At 42.0% G+C, this 15875-nt stretch overlaps 1 protein-coding gene across 5 annotated transcripts in view; it reads right to left on the reverse strand.

The window, feature by feature from the left end:
* The window catches only part of ralgapa2 (Ral GTPase activating protein catalytic subunit alpha 2), a 99125-nt gene extending 83622 nt beyond the window's left edge, over positions 1–15503 (reverse strand). For all 5 annotated transcript variants that reach the window (XM_080479937.1, XM_080479936.1, XM_080479934.1 and 2 more), the window contains exon 1: positions 15157–15503. In XM_080479937.1, coding sequence (XP_080336063.1) covers positions 15157–15262 — 106 coding nt within the window. In that variant the 5' untranslated portion in view covers positions 15263–15503. The remainder of the gene's footprint in view (positions 1–15156) is intronic.
* Between the last annotated feature and the right edge of the window lie 372 nt (positions 15504–15875).

Consider the following 15875-nt stretch of genomic DNA (forward strand, 5'->3'; position numbering starts at 1 on the left):
ATATATATATATATATATTTAGAAACATTCCAAAGGTTGTAAAGGACAAAACAATGACGGTGACGTTGTCGATAAAGACAAAAGTTTTCGTAAACCCCTCAGGCGCTCCACCAAAGACGGCAGTTAACGATTAGTTTGCCAGCACTTTATCTTGCAGAACTGCTTGACACTTCTGGCACACAATCAGCAACTTTCAGCAGCTCGCAGAGCTTCTAGTTCATCCACACTAAAGCACCAACAAGCTGACATTTTCTTCTCCATCCCACAGGTGCTCTCTGGGATTTAGGTCAGCGCTCTGAGGGCTCTTCTAACACCGACTGTCTCCCTGGAAGAGAAGACTTCCAGCAGGCAGCTGGGAGGCTTTGGATCATTATCCTGCTGAAAGATCAACTTCTGTTTCTTAAATGATTCTAAACGGAGGAGTGTGTTCACACTTTCTCATATAAAAACCTTTTTTAATTTTTTAATATATATGCATATTAAGAGGAAAACTTATTGTATTTTCCAGTCGGTAATACACAGCTTTACTAAACTGACAACATTCCTGATTTCATATGTAACAAACCATCCTCATCGACCATACCAGTTCAAGTTGAGATGGGGCTGATCTGAATAATCAAATATAGGCCAGGAGGATTCCTGGCAAAATAACAGCAATTAAGGTTCACCTTCTGTTGCAGTTTTCCCTCCACCACATGGCAAACTGGAAGGCAACCAGAAGCTGTCCAGCTCCAGCAGAGTGCTGGAATGATGTACATGTTTGTGACAAAGACTCGTGTGACTTTATCTCTACCTTGAGATCAAAGCAGCGATAATAAAGAGGCAAACGTCAAGTCAAAAGGGAGGTTTGGTTTCAGTGTTCAGTGAAGTAGGACACGTTATTGGGCATAACATAATACCGGAACCCATAACTGAAAAAAAAACTACCTTGTCAAGGAATTCGCATCAGCATTAAAACCATACATGTTAATGAAAACGTGCATGCAAAATTAATGCAACAGACTTTAGAATCACACTAAATAGAAGGGAAACATATGGTGGCCTGGAAGTACAAAACACTACAACATGAGCATTAATGCTACAAGATTCAGAAAATACTACAAAATTCACAGACAACAGAAAAGGTAGGCACCTACTGACAGCAGGCGTCGTCACTGACTGAATGTGCTGCCAATGACACGCTTATTGCCGACTGAACAGAAGCACAGGTGAATTTTGAAGCATTTTCTGGATTTTGTAATGTTTTCTGCAAATCTTGTGGTATTTAATGTTTATGTGGGTGTTTTGCACTTCCAGGCCACCGTAGAAACACCCTGGTAGACACATTTTCAGATTATTCTTAAGAGATTTCATGTTGCGTGGGGCTCCTGCACTAAAATCCATCGGACACAGCTGATGTGGGATAAATCAGCAAAACACCAAAAGGAAATTCCAAGAAACTAAAAAGGCTGTTAGAGAACCAGAAGACCTGTAATTAAAGTATTACACTGAAACTGACAATCAGGGCTGGGCAGTTAATCACATCAAATAATGCATTTACATGAAGACTATTTTTAAAGGGGAAGTTTTGCTTTTCTGGGTGAATTAGTTTCCTCATGTCACTCTAACCTCAATGTTTTTAAGTTGACTTTGCCTGTAACTGTGACAACAAAGAAGTTCATGCATTTATACTTATTTCTTATTTTATTAAATGACATTGAACAATAAAATAATCAGCCTCACAAAAATCGGTGCCTGTGACTCAGTTGGTATAATGTTGTCTTCCAACCCCAAGGTTGGCTGTTTAATCTCCTGTGTGTGTGTGTGTGTGTGTGTGTGTGTGTGTGTGTGTGTGTGTGTGTGTGTGTGTGTGTGTGTGTGTGTGTGTGTGTGTGTGTGTGTGTGTGTGTGTGTATAGTGCTTGGAGTCTGCTGAAGCCGTAAAATATGCTATAAGTGAAGCCCATTTACTATTTTTAACTTCTCAGTTCCAGTGTAGATGCTACTCTTGACTTCCACATCGAGGAACACGAACACTGCATGAGCTTTATTTCTCAGAGAAAGCTACACCTCATTAAATTTCCCCCCACCCTCAGGCATTAAACTAATCACACCTGCTAAATTCAGCTTTTAAGCACATGCTGATACACACGAACACACATTCGCACCGGCACACACTGTGGGCCTGCAGATAAAGATTAAACTATGCAGTGACCTGGTCACACACCCGCCCATGACCTTAAATTGGATGAAGCAGTATGTATTATGTATGGATGTGTGTACTGATGCAAAACGCTGGATAGTGGATGAGGGCAAAGTCTCATCAGTCCGGTGTGCTTTCCTGAATACTACTTAAATGATAGTGCTTTTATCCCACTATTTCTAGGCGGTTTATTATTGCGCAGACAGAATGAGCTGAAGCAGCTCAGCGGTGTGTGGAGATGAAATGATAAGCTGTTCTGCAATAACACACCTGGCTGAAAGTCCTGTGGGGATTTGCACTGGAGATGTAGTCAGCCGCAGAGAATGAACTCCAGGTTCTACCCAGACAAACAACACTCAAAGACAAAATCTATTTGATTGCTGCATGTGGCTACAAAGCTTTAGAAAATCTAGTGATTCCCTCTTTATTGGACATGAATCTAAAAATACATCGCTCAGCAGTGTGCACAACCTATTAATAACCTTGTGGTTGTTGAATATTAAGAACTTAGGATCATGTCAGTACAAACCCGTTTTCCTGAATGCTGCTTGGTCTGAAAGCTTCAGTGATTTTGAATCAAGAATACCGGCAAACAAAAGCAACTTCGAGTGAAATTGCATCAGATTTGCTTCGATTTTTCAAATTCACCTGAAATTACTCAGATAGAAAACACAGAACAGCTGTGATCCATGTTCTATCATTAAAAAACAAAACAATTATTAAACCAGTAAAGGCTTAAGCATGCCTGACTAACCATGACAAAACTGTTTTTTCCTCCTCTACCGTGGCCCGAACCGAGCAAGCCACGTGTTTGTTTGAAAGAATTGTCGAATAGTTAAATATTGATTTTAATACAAAAAAACTTAAATGGAAAATATAACATGTTACCAATATCCAAAACTGATCAATAAAAGATAGATATATGCATGTGGGAGAGATAGAGGAATACAGATTTTCCATTATTACCTTTTTCTGACTGTAATTTGAATACTGCTGGGCACAGAAGACTTGTTAGTGGGTGAGTCAATTTCATATGTCATACTGCATGTCACGCAGCTATCAGAGCCTGTCATACTGAGCTTTCCAGCCTTCAGACTCACTGCTCCCCATCTGCTCAAATACCCCCAACCAGTCACTGGAGCATGACGGATCGTGGAAGAGGCCTTAAGGGGAAGCGAGAGAAAAAAAAAAAACATCTTTTATTGGAGATCACAAGACTTCTGACAGCAAGCATCTCAGGTGGACACTAACCATATTCTTGGAAAAGCCTGACAGTACACAAGCCAGAATCCAATACCAAAGCTCAAACAAAGACACTTTGTACCCTCAGATTTGGAAGTTCTGGTATCAATACCAGCACAAAGCCTACTGTCTCAACCACTGATGGGAATCACCAATAGTTACAGCGTGAATTACTAATGGCATGTTTTAGCAGTAAAGATCTAAATGAGGAGACGTGTTCTATTCCTTCTGCTGCTCCAGGGCTTGCTTTTAACCAAGAACAGGTAAAGTCGAACAATGCAGATACCCTTCACTCAATGGCTTTTAGCAACTTCTCAAATAACAGCATGTGGATGGAAAGAGACAGAACCTGTTCTCCAGATCCTGGGAATGCCACTGATGACACTGTATCCTCCGAGCCCACGACAAGATAACGGTGTCCCTCAGTTGACACCCCCACCTCTGCAAAATAGTCACGTCAAAGACCGGGAGGGCTCTAGGAGCACCAGTGAAAGAAAACTGGAATCACAAAGGGCTGATTGAGTGGGAGGAGACCTTATGGCCTTAACCTGGTGTCCGCAGCTCATTAAAATGGAAGTTTATCTCACTTTCTTAAAAGACCTCTGTCAAAAAGGATACACATGGATGTACAAACATATCTGCCAAAAATCCCCCCAAAATAAAAAAAAGTGGTTATTTCGAGGTTCTGCATATAAATCCAAGTTAATTTTTATTGCACCTTTTCAGGAACGGAGCACGACAACTGAAAGAAGACAGATTGATTTGAATATTTCTGACTGCAGAAGAACACAAAACTAGAAAAGAACAATCCATTTTGAAGATTAACTACCGAGTTTTAAATGTCTTAATTATTCTGTAATAATATATCCAGACTGGTTCAAGCTGGGCCATTGAAACTCAGAATTGTGTTCTTGGGAGGATACACCCATAACCAACATTGTGCCAAATAAGCAAAGACCACTGAGGACCTTTCAGAAATGTACAATCATCATCAAAACTAGTCAACGGAAGATTGGAAATTGTGAACTTGTCAATTTCTGCAGTGCCATATAGTTTGGGAGAACAGTTGTCAACCTCATTATGTAAACAGCAAGTATGAGTGCGATTAGTCGGCTAAATGATGAAACACTCTCGTCAGCAGTACTCGAGTCACTTGCCACCATGTGGTTTTAGAACAGCGCAGAAAGAGAGATATCCACTCATAGGTCAATGTGATTACATTCACCCAGTGACACTGTGAACCCTGATTACTTCGTTCAAAGTAAAGGCTGGATGAATTACATTTTTCACACCGAGCCTGAATATACAGAGCTAAATTTGGACATATTGGGAGCATTTTTAAGACTCATCTGCTTGTCAGCAATAACATTTTCATGAATCCAGCAGAGTAATTAGTCATTACGAACATCAATGATCAACTGGTGTGGTCCTAATAAAGTAAACAAATATAAATGTTCAGATGATGCTCATTGGTTCAACAAAAAACCCTGAAAATGGATCATTAAGTTAGCCATAAACTATCTGAACAATCGTCCTCATCCTGCCAGGAATAACTTAATGGATTTGGGGACCTGCAATGTTCTACTGTGGAATTAATAAGCACGTGTCAAATACACCAGCCATTGGCAGATTTGGGTTGGATGACACTGTTCTCCATTGTGATATGCTTCCTGTTAACTGTCAGCGAAGGGCAGATGTTCCACCCCCGTGTCAGTGGACCAGCTGGAAAATAACAACATGCAGCCGAAGCCGAGGGGCACACTGTTGTACTTTGGTGAAGCAAATTAAAGCAGTATTGTTTCATAACAGCATATGAAACCAGCTTGTCATTTCCTAATAGCACAAAGAGAGAATACTATTAAAATTCAGTTATTTTCTAGCATCTGCTTGATGTTTGAGGTCAGCATTACATCTCCGATCTCTCCCTGTGTGTTACCGTGTCACCCAGGGCAGAGTGAGAGGGTGAACAGCCCCACAGTGTATTCTGCAGCTCTTTTGCATGCCTTTGGTGCACGGCAACTTCCCATCAAGAAGAGCACTTCCTTCTTGTGGGTGAAATTACAAACACAACAAGCTCCCAAAAAAAGTGCTGGATGGCTACAACATGGTTTTTGTTTTCCTCTAACAGAAGGATAAAGTCTTCTCTGTTTGTTAAAGCAAAGTATCTCAAAGTTCTTTTGAGGCTTATTCTTATTCTGTTTTTGATTGCCTTTGTTATGATTTTGCGCTTCTTTGCCCTTGATGTGTGATCATGTCAAGTACTTTGGATTGCCTTGTTCCTGAAATGCACTTAAATATAAAGTGCCTTATATTTTATGCTACTGCAGAACAATTAGTGTCTATTAGGTGGTTTCCTATTCTGATGAGCTGCGTTTGTCGAGCAAGCAGAGTGAACACTGCAGTGTGCACACTGGGCTCCTTAGCCAAACAGGTGAAGGTCATCTTATCCGCTGGTACATTTGCATAAACACCAGGCAGGCTACTCTTGTCCACCCCACCCCTGTTTAAACTTAATCAGCACACAACACATACAAAGGGAGTGCACACTGGATGTTCAAAGGTTATGTCAAAGCATATTTAACTCTCTGGGCAACTTCCAATGTATGCTGCTTAAACTACTTAAAGCCCAATCATTTATATGCCATGTCTCGCTCAAAAAGCAGTCTAATCAAGCCTTTGATCAGACACACACTCATTTGCATTAGTTCTGGGCTGGCGAACACTGCAGGTGCACTACATTCTTGCCAGAAATGAGCTGAGGAGAGAGAAAGGACTTCTACAATTCTTTGGCTGTATGCTCAGATTAGACACAGAGGACTCTTTAAGAGCCCCGGCAGAGGGATGCCTCGATGGTGCCAACACTCAGTGGAAATAAGGGGTGGTAGCTAATGTGGAAGCGGATGGATGCCCCATAAATGGCACGTTCCCTCACAACTGGTCATCTGAAAACAAAGAGGGACCAAACAAAATTACAGAAAGGAGAGCAGGATATTGATCGTTTTAAATAATAGGGAAAAGCTCTTGTTTTTGGATGTCTTTGGCAGTAATCTGCTCGTAGGCACATGAGGGAGACCCGAGGAGAAAGAAGACATTGAGAGGGATCTAGTTACAAATGACTTTTCAAAGATTTAAATTATAACACTAAACATGTTGCGTTCGGTTGGTAACTGAAGCAAAAGATATTAAACTACAGGCAACAGCATTGTCCCATTAAAAAGGTAAACTTCTGAAATGTACGATATTGAACAGAGGAGTAAATTACTAGTGACTATGACATTTGTGACTTCCAGGTATGAAAATGGCACATTTGTCCTGCATTAAGTGAATTCCAGCAGTTGCTATGCAGTGAAACCTGGTTTTGAATCGGGATGCACAAGATTTGCCATCTAACCAATTCTATGTCTGCTCATCAGAAATATTAGTCAATTCGAGCTATTTTGTGTTTTATTCACATACAAAGTCCACCCATAGTCAGGCCTACACATCATTCAGACATCAGTCTCCTTCACCACAGTAACACCAATAAGTAGAAACGTTTGCAACAATGTATTTTCACAAAACCAAACTAAAGACAAGGTCGCATGGAGGTTGTGTCAGAAAAAATAAAACTGGCATATAATAACTCCACTGGAGCATAAAACAGGTGCACCCAAGCCATTTTGATATAATTTACCCAGAGACAGTGTGGTCCCGCCCAGTCTGACACAAAGCAGCTCATGATGATACTGACCTCGCAACACCTGTTTTCACTCAACTTGGAACATAAAGGCTTCAGGAAGTTAACCTGATACATTGGACCTGAATACACAATGTGACATTTGGACTGTCTGAGGCTTTTCCTCTTTGCAAGCAGAGAATCAGCAAATACCAACTTAACAATCATAAAATAAACGTTTCAGAAGGCCCAGGTATCAGTCGGAAAATATTTTTTAAAAGATCCGTTAAAATAAAAACAACAAAAAAAACTGCATGATGTGAAGGGAAAGGGTCCATATCAGCAGCTGAAAGTACCTCGTGACCCAGGGAAGACCGACATTTGACCACAGTAAAACAAGGTTAATCATAAATCTGTTGAGCCTGTCACATGATGCAATAGGTAGCAGTCAGCACGAGGATATTTGGGTTTATGGTAACACGCAGCTACTTTTAATGGCACTCAATATACTTCAAGCTGTGCCAGTCTGGAGATGTCACTCATAATTCAGCACTCACTGGGACAAATTGATCGCTCCTTATCAACAATAGCTAAATAACTTTTCTGTCAGTGGTGACAAGAGGCCTCTCTCTGATGCAAATACAGGAGCATTTTGGTGTATAACTCAATTTGTTTATGCATACTGCATCTTGACAATTGTAATGATAGTTCTGTGTGTGTAATGTTTCGCATGTGTGGACTGATATTTGTGCATCCACAACGACCTGCCTTCACTCAAACACAAGATTTTGATATCCATAAAGATGTAAATATGCCCTCACAAGACATTTTCCTTCAACATTAGCCCCATAATTGCTTTCTATGGGTTAACTTCTCCTGCAAAGCGCTTCGCATGGTGTTTGGTAAGTCTGCACCAGACTGGGCGATTGTAAGCTGCCATAGTTAATCAGGAGAACACATTAATAATTGCTTGCTTATGCTAAGCATTATCCTCTCTGGGTAATGTATTCACAGAGAATGATTAACATACTGCTAGGTACTAGAGCAAAGCACGAGCCACAATTCATATTTAAGCACACATGCCTGTATGTGATAGCTTCACTGTTTTTATAGTGAAATCCCAGCAGGCTTGTAATGACACTAAAAACGTAAAAGACTGCTTTGGATCAAATGTGTCACGTGACAACACGTCATTTAGGGATCAGTGCATTAAAAAAGAAAAAAGCCTAAAACAGTAATGTGATGAAATGGCTCATTTCTGCAATCACATCACTTTCGGTGCATGTGATTTCATTATGATGTCACTGTGCCAAATGCTGCGTGAATGAATGCCTCTCCACTTGCACTCAGAGTCTAGCTGTGCAACAGATTGGAGTCTATGAGTCGACAGTGAGAAACAGTCATGCTAGAATTGGCATGGCCTGACCTTAGCCCAGTCTAAGCCCACACATTAGAGAGCGGCTGATCGCAGCAGCTGAACTCTAAAGAGCTGCTAAACTGGCAATGTTCTCTCCCTTTTTCCTTCAAGGAAAGTTTACATTTAGCAACATTCAGTACATTTCCTTCAGACTGAGGCAAAATAAGTAGAAGCAGATATAGTGATATCTTCCCTGGTCATCAGTTTTTTTCTTCGCATTCAGGAATGGCGTGAAACGGCTGATTTCATAACAGGTCACATGCGAGGATGCTAGGTGTGTTCTAGTTGGGAAATACTCCTACCAAATATCCCTCGTTTCCACAAATATCATCACTGTGCCCTTCAGAAACTTGTGGGTAACAAACTTTAATACCATAAGCCGAAGTTAAGTGTTTATTTTCCTTCGGTTCTAAATCTGCGGCAGATTAGTGGGAGCTTGGGAATCAGAAAGGTAACATAAAGTGTAAATCCACTATGCGATCAACTCTTGATAACGTGCCAGAGCGGAGTGCAGGTCTGAGTTTAACTTTGGCTATTACACAGTCAAAGCAGGACCAGTAAACAGTCCGACTCGCCAGACTGGTTTTTCAGTGACTGCGGTGTTCAAATCACACTCACCATCTCCGGCAGGGCACAGGGGAGTGGCGCTTTACTGTGTTTCAGAGAAAAAAAAAAAGCCTCTCATTCAACACCATGTGATTTATAGCATGTTAGAATTCAAAGGTTCGAAGACACATGACAGTGACACCACAGATAGAAAAAGCAAGGCGAAGGCCTGAGCATAGAGATAAAACACATTCCAGAAGTTAACTGTGTGAGCATTTATTACAAAATGTTTGTTTGTTTTTTTTATAGTACTTGGAGCAGTTCCAACAGGACACTTTTGCTAATGGTAAATGGACAGTGGTAATAAATGACTCATCAGGCCTTTCTGATGCTTTAACAAAAACAAGAACTCAAACTCTGCCTTCACTCAGAATGACGGCCTGTGAAATCTGTGACCTGACTGAACACGTTGCTGATGTTGACAAACTGCCATTTCTGGAATGACCACAAAAACGACAAATACAGTACAAGCTGTTGAGTCACTGTGACATGTAGGGAATCGAGCAGTTGATGATGAAACTCAACGCTCAACATCTCCTTTGCTTTATCACGGCAACATTTGTAATTCTAATGACCGAGGGAGCACAGCACAGGACTTCTTTATATTCCAACATGCTTATCTTAGCCCTGCAAGCTGAGGAGACTCACACAAAGAGAGAGGAGTTATTATAGATTACAACACGTATTTGACACCTGCAGCTCGTTGTATTATACATTAGTTTGAAGTCAATTCCACGCCGACTCACAAACCCACTAATGTAATCCCCATCTGAGGCGAGTCTGAACTTGTTTTATCGGTTTGAGAGCAGGGTCAGCCGACACGTCCGTTTGTCAGACTCTGATTGACAGTGCGAACAGCTCACGGGGTAAAAGGCTGAACAGGATCGATTGTGTTGACAGTACAGCGGAAATGCTGAGGAACTGGTAAGACGCAGAGGGGAGGACATTTAATGGCAACGTGCATCATGATTTCACCTTTCGTTCACTTCGCTGTGTTACAGTAGGTCGCCTCAATGATGATGATGGGTCAGCGGTTAACGAGAGATTTGTCAAACCCTGATGCCTCACAGACTATGATCCATTTAATAACTAGTTTCACTGTGAAAAAAGCCAAATATGTAAAAATCTGAAAAGAACCAAAGTGGCCAAATGGACACTTTAGTACATTTGCAACTAATAACCTCAAAACACTTGACAGAATGCCTTTCAAATAGTGCTTCTCAAGACAATAGTTTTTGCCCAATCCTGGAGCCTTGCAGGTGAAACCTGCTGAAGCAGTCTTTTTCTAGCCTACCGTTTATCCATTAACCCGTCCCTACCTCTGACTTCTCTCATAAAAACAGTAATCAGGTTTTCCACTACAGGGCTTTTGTTTCAACACCACATTAGACATTGTGTTCATTTTCTGACTACAACCACCTCACAGTGAATTCCATATCAAACATGGTCAAAACATTGTTTTGGCTCTTAAAATAAAGACACCATGGCTACATAAAGCAGCACAGAGCCCCAATGTCTCCATCTCTTCATCTTTAGTTGTTTAGGACACTTCGAATCTGTCAAGGTTCAATGTAGCCATTTACCATCTCAGATAAAAATCACACTGGCTGGCATTACAAATTGAAATGTATTTGCCATCTCTGTTGTCAAATCCCTTTCAACCACAATGCAGAAAAAAGGTGAACTAAGAGAAGCCAAATGTGCGAGCAATAACAACAGAAACAGGAAAACAATGCGACGCAAAGACCTGCCAACTCTCACCTTTGGTTCAGTTTAACTTTGAAGAAACGTAATTTATATCGATTCAAGAGTTTGCTGATATTTATTCACAATTATTTACAGTATATTTAATTGAAAAGACAAATTGTTTAACGGAAAGTAAGTAAATGACAGCTTTATTACAAAAAAAAGTAGCTACAATCCCATAATATGTAATGCACTTGATGCAATGCTTGTGGATTTATGCAATAGTGAGTCACTGTAGTACCAAATTTGAACTGGAGCCAGTGTATGAATTTATTATCTTGTAATTACAAGCGCCTGCTTCCTAAACTTTTATTTATTTATTTTTTATTGGACTGATGACAGAGTCGACACTAGATTTACAAGACTGGCGGTGAGGCTAGCTGGTTAGCTGGTTGCTATAGACATCAATTCTATTTCCCCTTTATCAGCTCACTCCTCAAAATTTAATTGAAAATAATACATGTTGCACCTTTAATGAGAGTTCTCGCAGGTATTTTCCCCAGGACACTGAGGCGCGGCACCTTTAAAGTGTTTATACCGCGCCGACACAGTGTGGGATAAAAGAAGATAAGAGGCTGAGACGGCTCCCCAGTCTGACACCGAGTGTTTTACAAAAAGGGAAGAATCAGAAGTCGAGTGATCTCAGCCTTTACTTTAGCCACACGGAGGACCTTCTTGAGAGCCCTTCCAGTGTTGTGCTCATTGTTCCTCGGGCCGCTTCAACTTGTGATTTCCTCTTCTAACAGCAGCACTTTCAGTTGACCCTGACCCACACAACACTCAGAGCCCGCACAGAGAAAAGGTAAGGAGGAACGACACCAGATTTCATTTCCTCTGAGAGATGAGCACAAAAACTACTTTAACATTTATTTTTAAATCACCTCAGACATCTTCACCCACAAACAAACAGCACACTGTTTTTAGTTGCAACACCAGCACGCATTCACTGTTGTCCCCATGCTAATACCAGCTGAGCCTGTAAGGAGCAGCTCAAGGGAACAAAAGCAAACAAACAGCCACTTGGCATGGAGATATTCAGACAACAGGACGAGTTGGTCATTTGTCCACCTCACTAGGCTCAGAGCTTTAAGTCCAACATTACCGGCTCCAGCAACAGAGCCTGATCTATAGCTGACTGCACACTGTGACTCCCCGGCTTTGGGATTTGGAGGGTATTCCTGCAAACAAACAGTCTTGTGTACACGCAGGTCAGCAGATGATTTCCCACTCTGTGACCTCAGGTGTCATCGAGGCAGCAGTGCTGGACAGAGTGACCGGAGACTGTGGACGAGAGTGACTTTACAGGGGAGAGACTCGGAGGAGCAGCTCTCTGGGCCACCAGGAAGCCAAGCAGTGAGCGATCAGGTGGTGTGCTGGGTTCCTGTAATTAACAACCTCAGCCAAATGCAGCCAGGCATGACCGGCAAATTAACATGCAGCAGCTTTCACACTCTATCCCACAGATCTGCTCAGTGAGCAGAAAACCAATACGGGGCCACTCAGAAAATAGCCCAGACCGCAGAGCGCCCTTTCTCCCGCAATACCACCGATACTATGGCTGCACTCAACGAGCCGGATTAACACAGTTCTGCTCCTGGATGCAAAGCCTTGCAGACAAAGGAGGAACAGAATTCAAATTGAGAAAAGCAGAGTGCTTGTACAACTTTTGTATGACGCATTTTGTACACGTGCTGTTAAGAGCTGCACAACATCAGATGAAGAGGCATTGATGTCGTCAAATATTGCAACAATATTATTGGCTAATGATAGAAACACTTATGTAGATGATGTTGATGTCTTTATGCTTCCAAATAAAAGCGCTATTTTGGTTCTTGGACTAAATTCTGATCAGATGTGACTGCGCCATGGTTTTTTTCCTCCCGCTTCTACTTACAGTCTGCCCAAAGTTCAACATAGTTTAGTCTGCTCGTTATTTTTCCTTGATTTAGACACATGCAGTTTTTCCAGACAAAAGAAAACAATCGTGAAAGAATCGTGGCTGCTGCTGCGACCTACTTCAACTAAATAACCAATAGAAAAGGAGTAAGAAATAAAGTACTGATCAGCACGATAATAAACCAAAATACTTGCTTTGCAGCGACAATGGCAAAATGCGACCAAAAAGTATGTGGGATGTAAACCAAGAAGACAGCCTAATAGAATTGTGTGAGCATAAGCCTTTTTGGGGCATTTCTCCCCAAACGCATAAATGCTACAAGAGCGAGGACTCGTTCATGCTTTGCTAGTTTCTTTTTCGGGGATGGATGGTGCATGCTCATGACGTTTCATTCTTGCACAATCACGTCAACTCGTGTACAGTGGAGCTCACTGTAAATTTATAGGATTGTTAAAATCGCACTTTGTAGCTGGCCTGAAAGACAATTGTGGGGCTCCAACAAAGAAAACATTTGTAAACAACATTTAAACCATGTTTTAGTTTTTTGTAAATCACACGCGTTCAACAGTTGGGAATTAAATTCCCTGCTCTTAAACACTATTATTCCACACTCCAAAATACAACAGGATTGTTGACCTTCTACAATCATGAGAAAGGAACCAGATCCATTAACGTTTCAGCAAGTGTAAATGCCTCTCTTGTGACTAATATTAATAACATGATTTACTTGTTTTAAAAACACTGAGCGATTAAAAAAAAATAAAAATAAAAAAGCTAAAACCCGGCCCTAAGTCCCTGTCCTGTCCTCCACAGCACCCCGTCTCTCATCGGTGCTTCCTGCCCCACACAGGAACCAGCAGCACCAGGAGGAAATCCTTCCCTCGCTGAAAGTACATCAAAATCTGGCACTTTGGGGGACATCAACAAGCCCTACCCAGCTATCAACTGCCAGAAAAACAGCCCAGGCTTATCTTCAGCTGCACATGAAGGAAAGAAAAACACAAGAGGACACGCAGAGCTCCGGCTTGACCTCCACCTTGGCTGCACTGGTCTTGACATTGAAGGTGTGAAATGGGCGGAAAGACCTGACCAAAACACCTCCTGTCAGTTTCTATCAATGCTTCTAGAAGCAGACAGCAGGTGTAAGAGATGGAACACTGCAGCAGAAATTATTACACCTGAGAATGCATGAGACAAACTTTGTGTCCCAGTAACTAAAACCTGTACTCCAGAGATCCCCTTTCCCCTTACTATACACACTGATACTGCACACCAGGTACTCCTCTATGATACGCAGTAATAATCATGTAAACACAAGCCAAATTAAATTGCACAACCTTTGAACCTGCCTTTCCCCTGAAGTTGAGTTTTACAAGAGCCAGAACGAGAAAACTGTCTGACTTGCCCACTTTGAGCAAAACTCTCCAGTTTATAATGAAGCACTCGCAGTTCTGCACTTCACAATTCCCTGATGACAACTTTGTGCATCTCCACAATTTCCCAAAGAACCCGCTGACCCCAATTTGTCTGTGATGCATTGAAGATAACAGGAGTTTCAGGGTCAAGCACCAACAGAGCCATTGGAAGCATCGCAGGTTGAAATCCAGCAGCTACTACAACACAGGATAAGCGATGTTATACAGCCACCATCAGTTGTTATTGTTTACGATAAATTGTCCACCTTTAACATACTGCAAAGTCGACCGAACAGTCAGCCAGACTAGACTCTTTATATTATATTTATGATTTCAATATGCTTAGCAAAACACTGATGTGTAGCACAAGTCAGACAAACAAGACAGTCTGGATGGTGCAGGTTTATGGCTGCCATAAAGGCTCCACTTCCTAGCCTGATTAAAGAAACAAAGGACTCAAACGCCATTGAAGTATTGCATTTTAATTCATCATCTAAAACCCACATCTCAGAGGTTAATGTAGCTTGATGCAGCTGAGTACACCAGCCAGACAAGATCAGTCTGAATCATTAGAAGATGGGCTTTCTGGCTGTGCTGCTCGGGCTCATCTCTAAAATGTAGAGATGATCACGATGAGAAGCAGAACAGTGACAACAAAGGTTGTGTTTGGGCTTCTGCAGCTGGTGAGACTGATGATGTCCTGCATCACTTAGCAATGCCAGGCTAGTTAGCCGCGCGAGACAGCTAGCTGACGTTAGCTGGCGTCCACGCTGCATCACACGTTTCTCGCATTAATGCATGGCAGAGAATATTCACACGAGCAGGTGCTTCATCACGGTGCGACAGCGTGCTCCCCTGTCAGGGAGTCAGAGTGCGGAGTTTAGCGCCACGGGCTGCCCGCTAACCTGACGCCTTGTCTGACGTTAGCGCGCTAGCTTTAGCCCTCGACGATGGAGCGGCGGCGGCAGCATCCGAGACCCGGCGGCGTTACACTCACCTAACAGCGCCCGGAGGTGTTTGAGCCGGGTCAGAACATCCTTCTTTGGGTCCAGAACTTTCTGTGTAGATTTCTTGACGTCTCCATGCCCTCTTCGAGTGAACATTCCGCTGTGAAATGCGACCGTGGCAGCCTGGAATCACCTGCGTCTCGCCACGCTCCGAGCCTCCAGTGTGCCTGTCACTTTCCGCACCTCCTCTCTATGCTTGCTCGGTAAACATCAGTCCGGCGGCCGCTGCTGCCTCCCGTGTTTTTCTCTTTCTGCTTGTGTGTGTGTGTGTGTGTGTGTGTGTGTGTTTATGAGTGTGAATGTGTATGTGTGAGTGTGAGTGTGTGTGTGTGTGTGTAAACACGGAAGCGGCGGCTGACACGTGGGCGTGACCACAGCGCGTGAATACGCCTCCTTGTTTATAGCCGCTCCACCTGACTCTTGACTCCGACCACGCACACTGTTCTCCCCAAAAGTGAAAAAAAAAAAAAAAAAAAAAAAAAAAAGACACAAACATGCACTTTTTACAACTAATGTTACATTGCCGATTGCGCTCAAGTTTAAAAACGTAGTGTTTTTTTTTTTATTAGGGAAAAAAATCACATGCTTTTCTTGAAGCACTTTTACTTGATTTTTACTTTTCTATTGCATTTATTTGCGTCACCAAATTCAGGATTATTTTTTTTTTATTTGCTTTACAAAAGTATACAACAAAGGTTCTGTTTGATAT

Source organism: Lipophrys pholis, assembly GCF_963383615.2.
Source record: "Lipophrys pholis genome assembly, chromosome: 14".
In the NCBI taxonomy this organism is placed as follows: Eukaryota; Metazoa; Chordata; class Actinopteri; order Blenniiformes; family Blenniidae; genus Lipophrys; species Lipophrys pholis.